This window comes from Dromiciops gliroides, chromosome 3, assembly GCF_019393635.1.
Source record: "Dromiciops gliroides isolate mDroGli1 chromosome 3, mDroGli1.pri, whole genome shotgun sequence".
Lineage (NCBI taxonomy): Eukaryota > Metazoa > Chordata > Mammalia > Microbiotheria > Microbiotheriidae > Dromiciops > Dromiciops gliroides.
Genome location: NC_057863.1, coordinates 388,159,229 through 388,171,280, shown reverse-complemented (window position 1 = coordinate 388,171,280; position 12,052 = coordinate 388,159,229). Strand labels below are relative to the sequence as shown.

The 12,052-nt window shown below is 39.1% G+C and overlaps 1 protein-coding gene across 1 annotated transcript in view; it reads right to left on the bottom strand.

Moving 5' to 3' along the window:
• CFAP221 (cilia and flagella associated protein 221) overlaps window positions 1-12,052 on the bottom strand; it is a 113,863-nt gene that overhangs the window by 43,818 nt on the left and 57,993 nt on the right. Inside the window, exons 9-13 of the mRNA XM_043995370.1 lie at window positions 9,266-9,386; window positions 9,047-9,158; window positions 8,750-8,858; window positions 6,888-6,975; window positions 3,677-3,766 (exon numbers count right to left, since the gene is read on the bottom strand). Of these exons, the coding sequence (XP_043851305.1) occupies window positions 3,677-3,766; window positions 6,888-6,975; window positions 8,750-8,858; window positions 9,047-9,158; window positions 9,266-9,386 (520 nt within the window). The remainder of the gene's footprint in view (window positions 1-3,676; window positions 3,767-6,887; window positions 6,976-8,749; window positions 8,859-9,046; window positions 9,159-9,265; window positions 9,387-12,052) is intronic.

The window sequence follows — 12,052 nt, the reverse complement described above, 5'->3', positions numbered from 1 at the left end:
ACAGATACTATTGTTCTCACCATTCTCCACAAGTGTTTCTTCTGTGACCAAGAACACTGAAATTAATTTCTATTGTACTATCATTCCCCTTGCCTTATTTTTTCTAACCCTAATCTTGATCCTCACTCACCATAGCCTCCAATCTCTCCATTCTTAAGTACTTTCAAAGGTCATCAACCTTGTTCTTATTTTCCTTTCCTCCTTTCCCAAAACTTACCTTTAAATTATACAGTTGAGCTCTATATTAACCTCTACACCAGAATCCTGTTCCCTCATGCTACTGCTATTTGTGTCTCCAAAAAAAAAAAGAAAAGAAAAGAAATACAAGCCTGGGTCACCCTCACCATCTGTTTCCTCTACTCCCACTCATGTGCTGCCAAATGAAGCTACTGAAAGGCAAGCAACTGTGCTGACAGGGTCTGCCACAAATTTATCTAACTTCAACTGGGCTCTCACTGGAGCAAAGTAATTCTTTTCTTCCTCTTTGATTCTTGATTCCATTCCCAACAGCGGCTGTTCCAAATATTCTCTCCTCAAGTATCATCCTAAAGACCACATCTAAGACTTTATTGAGAGAATAGGGAGGCAAGATGGCGGAGGAGAGGCTGTGACTCCCAAAAGCTCCTGATAAACCGGTTCACTCACGCCCAAATAATGTGGTAAAAAACCCAAAACCCAGAACAGCCTAATGCACATAAGAACAGAGTGAGACTATTTCTCTGCAAAAGAGGGCAATTCTGATCACCTACTCATCAGGCTGAACAGCTCAGTGTGCCTGCTTCCGGCGCCAGTCAGAGTCTTCTGCACCAGCAGCTTCTGAGGCTCCAATCATAGACTGGTGAGGGGGTTCAGCAGTAGGCCGGGGTGAAGTGGAGGCAGTATCTACTGGAGTTGGGGCAAAGCGCCCTGGCTCTGAACCAGTGGGCTGAATCGAGTGGTGGTGGCCCAGTGGGGGAGGGGCAAAAGCACACCAAGCTTCTGACCATAGAGAATCAGAGTTCAATCAGACTTCTGTTTCCCGGTCAAAGAGAAAGCGGCCATGATTGCTCACAAACCAGGCAGGCTGAGAAGAAGCCCATTCACCCCCTGGGTCACGCTGTAGTATGAACAGTGTGTCCTGGAAGCAGCTCTACACTTTAAGAAGGAGTAAAAAGCCAAGAAATAGTAAGCTAGGATGAGTAGGCAGAGAAAGCAGAAGGCCATCGAAAACTTCTTGGGGGAAAAGACAGACCACAATACATCCTCAGAAGAAGAAGATAATAACAGGGTCAAAGCTCCAACATCCAATGTTTCCAAGAAAAATATAAACTGGTGTCAGGCCATAGAAGCTCTCAAAAGGGACTTTGAAGAGAAAGTAGGAGAGATAGAATGAAGATGTAGAGAAAGAGAGGAAGGAATGGAAAGAGAAATGAGAGCAATGCAGGAGAGTCATGAGAAAAAAAGTCAACAGTTTGAAAAACCAAATGGAAAAGGAGATTTAAAAACTGTCTGATGAAAATAATTGCCTAAGAATTAGGATTGAACAAATGGAAGCTAGTGACCTTATGAGAAACCAAGACACAGTAAAGCAAATCCAACTGAATGAAAAAATAGAGAGACTAAAAGCCATTTGTTCTCTTCTCTCCTCTTCATTTCACAATCCCTTGACATTTCCTCCATTCTCATCTCTGTTACTCCAGTCTCTGATGAGGAGGTGGCCCTTCTCCTTACCAAGGTCAACCGCTCAACATGTACCCTTGATTCCATTCCCTCTTGTTTTCTCTAGCAAAAGCCCCCCCCCAACACTATAATTCCCCCCTCTCTAATCTTAAATATCTCCCTTCTGCTGGCTCTTTCCCTGCTGCCATCTAACATCCAAATCTCCCATCCTTAAAAAAAGTCACTAGACCCTACTACCCTCTCAAGCTATTGTCCTGTATCCCTACTCCCTTGCTATCTACAAGTTACCTCCATTTCTTTTGTCAGTTGCTTTTCAAACCTTTGCAATCTGATTATTTCATCATTCAACTGAAATTTCTTTCTTCAAAGTCCCCAATGATCTTTAATTGGCAAACCTAATAACCTTTCTCAACCCTCACTCTTCTTGACCTTTCTGTAGCATCTGAAACTGCCGATTACTCTCTCTCCTCCTGGATAGTCTCTTCTTTCTGCATTTTCATGACACTATTCTTCCTTGGTTCTCCTCTTACTTGTCTGATCAGTCTTCCTAAGTCTCCTTTGCTGCATCATCACCCATATGACACCTCTTAATTATTGGTATACCTCAAGGCTCTGTTCTGAGCCATCTTCTTTTCTTCTCCCTTCCCTTCCTTTTCTTTTCCTACTCTTTCCTATTTAATCTCTCTCTGGGGGAACTAACTAGCTATCATGAGTTTATTATTACCATGCTAATCCCAGATCTGTATTTTCAGCTCTAGATTCTCTATTGAGTTACAGAACTACAACATAAGTTGCCTAATGGACACGTTTGAACTGGATGTCCTGTAAATGCTTCTCACAGATGTTCAGTCTAATTGAATTCAATATGTTTCTCCTTGAACTTACCCCCTTCTTCCCCTCTGTTTCTGTTAAGGGCACCATCATCCTTTACCTAGCTTTGCAACTGTAACTGCTCACTCTCAGTGCATATATCCTCTTAATAGTCAAATTTTGTCATTTCTACTTCTACATATCTTGCTACCATCTCCTTTCCTCCCCTGAGACAGCCACATCCTCAGTAAAGGCCCTTATCACCTCCTGCTAGCCAGACTACTGCAATAGCCTTTTAGTTGTTCTCCTTCCCCTTGAGTCTCTTTCTACTTCAATCTGTCCTCAACAGCTGCCAAAGTAATTTTCCTAAAGCATAAATCTGACCATTATAATTTCCTTAACTCAATAAACTCTAGTGTTCCCTCTCATTGCTAAAATCAAATATAAACTCCTCTGGTTAGCATTTTAAGTCCTTAACAATCTGGCCCTAATTTACCTCTTCTGCCATATTAAACCTCATTCTCTCTACACACACACACACACACACACACACACACACACACACACACACACACACACACACACACACACTGTGGTCTAGCCAAGTTGGGTTTCTTACTATTCCTTATCCATGACACTCAATCTCCTACTTCTGTGATTTTGCATTAGCCCCCATGCCTGGAATAAACTCCTTCCTCATCTCTATCTTTCAGAATAGCTAATTTTCTTGGAGGGTCAACTCAAGAATCACTTTCTAAAGGAAGCTTTTCCTGATTCCCCCAGCTGCTGTTGCCTTCTCCTACAAGTCACCTTGTATCTATTTTATATACATACATATATATGTGTGTATATAAATATACACATACACATATGTACACATATATGTATATATGTATGTGTGCATGTGTACATATATACCTATGTGTGTGTGTGTGTTTATGTTGTCTCTTCTGATAGACTATAACAAGCTCCTCAGTGTAGAGCTGATTTTAGTTTTGTCTTTGGTTCCCTAGCACCAAGGACAGTGCCTGATACATGGTAGGTACTTAGTAAATGCTTGTTAATCAATTGGCCAAAAATGAAAGGATAGTAACACAATATTGAAGTAAATGTCTCCTAGAAAAAAGGATTCAGTGAAAGAATTATATGTTAGACATAAACATACAAATGTCCAACAATAACACGTCAAACAAGTGAAAGAAAATACCTCTTCTAATTTTCGATAGACTCGTGCATTAATAACTTCTGAACTGAGGCGTTGAAATTCCTCTTCCAAAACAGGGTCTCCTCTTGCTACCTTTAAAAAAAATAATATTATGGTTCTATACAGAGTAGATAAAGTGTGGGTTCTGCTTAAAATGAATAAAAACAGGAAGGGGGAAATCAAACGCTCTCAAGGAGTTCCTATTAGGAGTAGTGAAAAAGGATGGTCAATCCACAAGGCCACTCTAATTTGACACACTTAATGAAGGAATTTAAATTGTGGGATAATTAAATTGATAGGAACTCAGAGGGTATCTTACTTTTTAATAGAGGATGGTATCTAGGAAAGCATTACTTAGGTATCTGAAAGTCCTCACAAGAATTTCAGGAAACTTAGGCACCATTGTTCCTATTTTAGGAAACCTATGATGCCCACTCTGGGGACCACAGGAAGTCAAAGGGAGTCAAATGGATAGTCCATCAATGAGGAAAGCTGACCACAACTTATTCAACTGAGTGAGACATCATGATGTAAATCAAGGATATTGACTTTTTGTACCTCTGAATTATTTCTCTCCTTTTCTGGAAGTTGGAACTGACAATATCTATTTGAACTTGGCAGGCCTTTACAAGTTCAGGCATAAGTTTTATCTTTCTCTTATTATTGTCCTTTCTTTTCTCACTGAATACTAGGCCCTGCCTTGACACTGTGGAGCTCTTTCCCTTACTCATCCATATGCCAGAAAAAGCATTTCAAATAGTGTGTTCAAAACAAATTCCATCATTCTCCCAATTTTCTTCCTAACTTCCCTATTTCTTCTAAGGCCACTGCCATCTTTCCAGTCACTCAGGTTCACACCTGTACTTTTCCCCTTGTCTTCACTCCTCATATTTAATCAGTGGCAAAGTCTGGCAAATTCTATTTCCACAACACATCTAATATGCATCCCCTTCTCTTCACTCACAGAACCACCTGCCATCATTTTCACCTGGATTACTACAATAGCTTCCTATTTGGTCCACTTGCCTCCAGCCTCTCCTCTCTCCCATCTATTCTCCATCATTAGGTGCCATTAGGGGGAGAAAAGTCTTAATTTGTCATTCAGGGACAGGAACTATTCTGTCCTAATTGTCCTTTTCAACCACACTGAAGAACTGGAAAGTTGTATTAGTATGGCCTGTATTTCAAGGCAAACTTTAGTAGGTAGCATTTGGAAACTAGATTTGAAATAAAAAATTCTAACTTCTCAGAATTAACAATTTTTTTGGAGATAAGAGATTCTTCCTTAGGGGACTAGAATAAAAAGAAGGGGGTGTTCACCCATTTTATGATTAAACACTGTAGACTTCAATATAAATACAATAATATGTATATTCACTAAATCTTGATGACAACAGCTTGGATGTTTTAACATCTATGTGTGACAAAATTAGCAGAGCAAGCTGTTTCTTTTCTATTATTTTAGTTACATGCCTCATAAGATATCGACTTCTAGGACTTCTTTCCCAGGAATGAGGGACAGAGTTTAGTTGTAGAGGATCAATATGCAGCTCTCAGGCAAAATCTGCAAGACACATTGTTACCACTTAGATTCCTCTCAACTATACTCTGTCTTCAGGGCAATGCAGGATCTGATCACAGACCATACAGGACACCCAGGAAAACACAGACATGCCACAAGTTTTTGGCTGCCTTTCTTGTAGGTGTACAGTTATCCCTTTCACGTCACAACTTTTCCCATCATGGTTTCAATATATTGCAAGTCAGCATAAGATTTTTTTTTTGGTGGGGCAATGAGGGTTAAGTGTCTTGCCCAGGGTCACACAGCTAGTAAGTGTCAAGTGTCTGAGGTTGGATTTGAACTCAGGTCCTCCTGAATCCAGGGCCAGTGTTTTATCCAAGCATAAGAAATTAAATGGGATTTGGGGGGGAGTTTTGTGGAAGTCGCAGATGATACACAAAGGGAAAGATGACACAGAAAAAGTTTAGAAACTCAGAAATGCATAAAATATATGTTTAGTATTATATAATATCAACCCAAATTTACAATAAGGTATTGTAAACACCCTAGAAAAGAAAAAGAGGGGCAGCTAGGTGGTGCAATGGATAAACACTGGCCCTGGATTCAGGAGTACCTGAATTCAAATCCAGCCTCAGACACTTGACACTTACTAGCTGTGTGACTCTGGGCAGGTCACTTAACTCTCATTGCCCTGCAGAAAGAAAGAAAGAAAGAAAGAAAGAAAGAAAGAAAGAAAGAAAGAAAGAAAGAAAGAAAGAAAGAAAGAAAGAAAGAAAGAAAGAGAAAGAAGGAAGGAAGGAAGGAAGGAAGGAAGGAAGGAAGGAAGGAAGGAAGGAAGGAAGGAAGGAAGGAAGGAAGGAAGGAAGGAAAAGAAAGAAAGGAAGAAAGAAAGAAAGAAAGAAAGAAAGAAAGAAAGAAAGAAAGAAAGAAAGAAAGAAAGAAAGAAAGAAAGAGAAAAATAATTCAGACTTTTTCTCTGGTACAAAAGAGGGCCAAAAAATTTTATGCAGATTTTCCAGTTGGCTGGGGTGCCATGCCCCTAACCCCCATCATGTGGAAGGCATAACTGTAATTCTGAAGGAGGCAGAGGAAAAACCCAATGATTGTAGTCCAGCCTCAACTGGCTCACTTTTTGGAGGCTTACTTGTCTGTCACTCCCTCAGCTTCCCACAAGCTGCACAATGAACATCATAGTCTGACAAGGGTACACTGGTGCTTAAAGCATCTCTAAGCTAAGTTAAATATGTGTTCTTTCCCTAAACCAGATTGGGTGGGAGCCTTTAACTCAGCTCCAGTGTGTAGCACCAGCTGGGTTCCCTTTCCTGTGAAACCGTTGCTAATAATATATAATGAAAAAATTAGTAATTATGATATTACAGTAGGGGATGTTTGAATTTTACTTTCAAAATAGTACTCAGAAAATGTAAAAACTGAAACTTATTAAACTCATGTGTGAATCCAATATGAACAAAGACTTTATTCAGAGAAAAACATTAAAATTCAGGCAAATAAATAGTATGTTTTATAGCTTGAATAAAAGCAAGGGAGGAAAAAATCCACTGGATCACATTATATGGACCCCAAATCTAGCTGAGAAATAAACTTTTAAAAAATAAAACACACATATTTAACAAAATGTACTTATCCTCCTAAATGTCGATTTTTTCATATAAAATTTCCAGAAATTCTGACCTCATAGTGGTCCCAAAATCTTCTCACTTCTTCTTGATGTTCCATTTTATATCTGTAAGTGATGGCATCTCTACCAATATGCACCTGCCTGTAATGGAGAGGGAAAAGATTCTATCCTTAAAAGGAATTTCTTAAATGCCAGTAATTGAATTAAAGTCAAATTTTACATTTAAAATTTCCTATGTATAATCCCCAGCTAAAAAGGCATGTAGAAATGATACAGGAGAGACTCCCCAAGAGAAAAAGAGATTTCATCAGTTACAAAGGTGAACATGCTAAAAGGTAAGACAGACTGAGAGAAACAGTAGGTTCATGTTGCTTAGAGGAGAGCCATCTGTGGCTGATGATCTCTCTAATAACTATCTTCTGTTACTGACAGGTTCCTGCAGAGACACCAGGGATGCTGCAGTGTTACAGAGAAAAGAACAAGGAGATGAAGGATTTCCCCTGACTGTGATGAATATTAATTGGTGCAACTGATTAGAGAGAGGCAGAGTGTTCAGGTAGGACGAATACCAGCTTGAGTGTCAGGGGTCCTGGGAACCAGTCCTGCCTCTGGCAATAACTAACTATAGTGAATTAGCTCTGGGCAAGCAACTTAACCTCGGTAGACCTCAGCTGCTCCATCCATACAATTAGGGGATTCAACTAGATGATCTATACTCCTAAAATTGATTCCTATCTGTCTGGGATGTTAGAAAGCAAAGGAATAGACTTGGTAACCCACTTGAGGGGCATTTCTTGTCTAATGACTGTCTAATTCTATTAAAGAGTTTCTAATGTTACCTTTAGATGAATAATTGTAGCTTTTATTATTAAAATAATAACATGTGTATAGCATTTACTATGTGCCAGGTACTGTGCTAAGCATTTTACATGATCTCATCTGGTCCTCTTAACAACCCTGAGGGGGAAGCTAGGTGGCACAGTGGATAGAGCACCAGCCCTGGATTCAGGAGGACCTGAGTTCAAATTTGGCCTCAGACACTTGATACTTACTAGCTGTGTGACCCTGGGTAAGTCACTTAACCCCAACTGCCTCACCCAAAACAAAACAAAACAAAAAGAACAACCCTGGGAAGAAGGTGCTGTTATTATGTCCACTTTACAGATGAGGAAACTCGAGACAAACAGCAGTTAAGTGACTTGTCCAGGGTCACACAGCTAGTAAGTGTCTGAGGCTGGATTTGAGCTCAGGTCTTCCTGACTCTAGGCCTGACTGGGCTCTATCCACTGCCATAGCATACCCAACCACTCACACACAGAAACATGTAATTGTATTCTTCTAGTGAAAGTAGGGTTTTCATATACATTTTACTATTGCCCACAAAGTATAACTAGGAAATAACACCTAAATCAAATGGAAGGAATTGCATACCACTCTGTGAAACTCCTCAGCACACACATTTCTAAAGGGGCTCTTGGCTCAAATTCCCATGTCAGAATAGAATGTGAGTTGCTCCAAGTCAAGGTAGCAGGCAACCGAGGCACAGTGTGGGCCAGGGACATAACACTTTGGGGGTATGTATGAAAGAGGATACACCCCGAGTCAAGAAAGTCAATGCCAGCTGCAGTGGCTCTGGATGCCTTTCTAGGTCATATTCAGAGAAGCTGCCTTCCATCTCCCACCCAAGTCAGGCTACCATTTTGTTCATGTTTCCTAGGAAACACAATTTGGCCACATTGATTTATTCTGAATAAACAAAGTGCTCTGAAATCAAAGGGCTAAAAAAATGGGGAGAGATATGGGAGAGAATAATTATATTTGTGATTAAATATACTAACAGTCATTACATCTTATTGTGATTCAGATATACAAGTCGTCATCTAAAAACGATCCATCACATATGATTGACATTTACCACTTAAGATGGTTTTCTGCTTCTTCAACAGCATCCCATCTGACTTTTTGTAAAAACAAAGCTTCTTTCATTTGTCTCGTCTTGGATAATTCATCACCATGGTACAAAACTGCAGATAGTATTAAACAATTATTAGGGCATTAATCAAATGAGAATTATTTGCAAAAAGGAAGCACATGTTCATAGCAAAACAAAACGGCCAAAACCAAGTTTGTTTGCATCCATCATAGATGGGATAAGCAGTCATTCTTTCACCTCTCTCAGAAATATTAAATTCTGTGAGATGAACCACCTTACCTTCTCTTAATTCTTTAATCTTCAATTTTCCTGCTTCTTGGTTTAAAACGCTTGCCACAGCAAAAGGATTGGATAAATTTACTGGAAATCTCAAGTCTTTGTATTCGATTTCCTATAGGACACAGTAAATGGTAAAAAAAATCCCCCAAAACAACACACCTATTTGTATTATTCCTTTTGATAATTAAAAAGGGCATTTAGGAGTATTTGCTATTTTACCTTAACTTTTGGAGGTCTGGCCTTTTCAGATGGCATTTTCTTTGATACAATTATGTATGTCTTTTCAGGAGGAATTAGAATTTTCTTGGAGAGATCATTTAATTTCTGAAAATCTTCTAACCTGTGATTCAGAACAATAGATACTACATTACCATAACAACCCAAGAGTGCTTCTTCCTGATAACCTTCTAGACCTTGCACAATACTCATCCCTATGTCTAAACTGAAAAGGGGGGGGGCGGCAGCTAGGTGGCGCAGTGGATAGAGCACCGGCCCTGGAGTCAGGCGGACCTGAGTTCAAATCCAGCCTCAGACACTTGATACTTACTAGCTGTGTGACCCTGGGTAAGTCACTTAACCCCCATTGCCTCACCAAAAAAAAAAAAAACCAAAACAGGAAAAAGCCCTCAGAAAACATTTCAATCTATTTGCCATTTACTAAAATTGGCACTCTTCATTCTATCCATATATATCAAATTAGACACTCAGGCCTATTTGTTTTTTGTACCTTTAAAGAAAAAAAATAGTAAACAAAACAATGCAACTGGTAGGAAATAGTTTGCATAATAAATGTCTATACTGATGTTTTGAAAGTTAAAGAAATTACATTTTTATCTTAAGACCCTGGAATGGAAATGGAAAACACTGCCCACCACATTTCTGAGAGATACTGTGAAAAGGGATATACACATGAGTGCAGAACAATATTCTGTAATTGTAAAACACCTAAGGATCTTGTGGAAAGACCACCACCTAGGCTTAAAGGGGTTGTTTATTCTGGGATGCTGAGGGGATAGAGTCGATTCAGAAATGTTAGTTAGTACAAAAATGTGCAAATATCTTCCACAGGGTAAAGCTCTTCTAGTAAATCCTATGAAGAAGTTGTTTCACTGATATATTTGGGAAGAAATTAATGAAGCTCTGAGCATGTATCGTGGACCAGTATGTCACTGATGTGTTTAACTGAGGCAGGGGAAATATGGTGGGGCCATGGAATTTCAGCAGTTGGCTCTTCCTTGGAACAAGGGCATCCCAGAACTTCATCTGTTTGTTTGTTTGTTTTCATGTCCTAGAGCTTCTTGAACGGAGGAAGTGTAGTAAAGCAAGAAGCAAAAAATCATGTATTACTTACTAAAGCTAGAAAATACCTAAAAGGTCATCTCATCCAGCACTCTCAATTTAAAGATGAAGAAACTTAAGCCAAACAGGGGAAGTGACTTGTCCAAGGTCACAGCTAGTAAGTAGCAAAAGTGAGACTAGAACCTAGGGCTTCTAATTTCAAGGTCATCATGTTTTCCCCATTAAACCACACAGAAGTGCATGTCTTCTTTCCCACAGACACGGCTGGCTGCCACTGTTTTCCAACAGAAGTCCTTTTCTCCACTGCGGAGCTAGAACCAGAGATTATTTTAGATTAGGAAGCTCAGTGTCAGCACTTTCTGGTTTAGGATCCTATCATTTTTAATAACCATTTGACACTTTATAAATTTCTGCACTTGTTTGTGCTTGTGGATTTTTAGCCTTTACCTTGCAATTAATCACTTTACTTGGAGACACTGAAAGATACATAATGTCATCAAAGTGGGTACTTTATCAACTTGATCAAACTTCCTCCATGACTTCCTATCTATGGCCAGTCTTAGTCATATTTTCCCATAAATCTTCCACAAAAGAACTACACAATAAATTGAAGACCCTATTTTTGATCTTATAGCATCTTAGGGTTGCCTGTATGTCTGCTTATTCCCACTATATGATCAGCCCACCTTATTTTCAGTTCATTTGCAAACTTGATAGCTTTTTATAGTACTTCTTATAAATATAAATCATTGTTGGTAGCCAAATTTTTTAAAAAATGTGTCAATTTAAAAAAAATTAATTTTATCAAATTTGCCAATTTTTAAAGGAAACATCAATTCTATCTGAGGGAATTGGCATGACTAGGTAGCACAAGAGCTAGACCTTGAATGAGTAAAGGGAGCAGGTAAAATAGTATGCATAAAGACACAGAGGCAAGGAAGGGAAGGACACCTTTTCACACAGTGAGTAATCTAGTTTGCCTTGACTTTAGAACAAATGAATAATTGTAATATGAACTAAGTCTAGAAAGGTAGGAAACAATCAAATTACAGAGGACTTTGAACGCCAGACTAAGGACTTACGTATTTTATTTGAGACTCAGTGTGGAAGGTGTGATCATACCTATGCCTTCCAAAGATTGTATTAGCTGTGGCATGGCACACAGATTAGAAAAGGTAGAGGCTGGAATGTGGTTCAGGGATATTACAACCTTACAGATGAAAACTACTCAGAGACTAAAATGGGTGGTAGCTATAGTAGTAGAAAGGAGGAAACATATGCAAATGAAATTGGCTATGGTGTAACAATAGGATTTAACAATTGACTGAATTAGCTAGAGAACCATAGGGAAAAGTCATGGATTACTGGGTGACTGGAAAAATGTTTATATCAAGTCTGTTTCATCCAAGGAATGGTTATTTGAGACTCAGTGTGGAAGGTGTGATCATACCTATGCCTTCCAAAGATTGTATTAGCTGTGGCATGACACACAGATTAGAAAAGGTAGAGGCTGGAATGTGGTTCAGGGATATTACAACCTTACAGATGAAAACTACTCAGAGACTAAAATGGGTGGTAGCTATAGTAGTAGAAAGGAGGAAACATATGCAAATGAAATTGGCTATGGTGTAACAATAGGATTTAACAATTGACTGAATTAGCTAGAGAACCATAGGGAAAAGTCATGGATTACTGGGTGACTGGAAA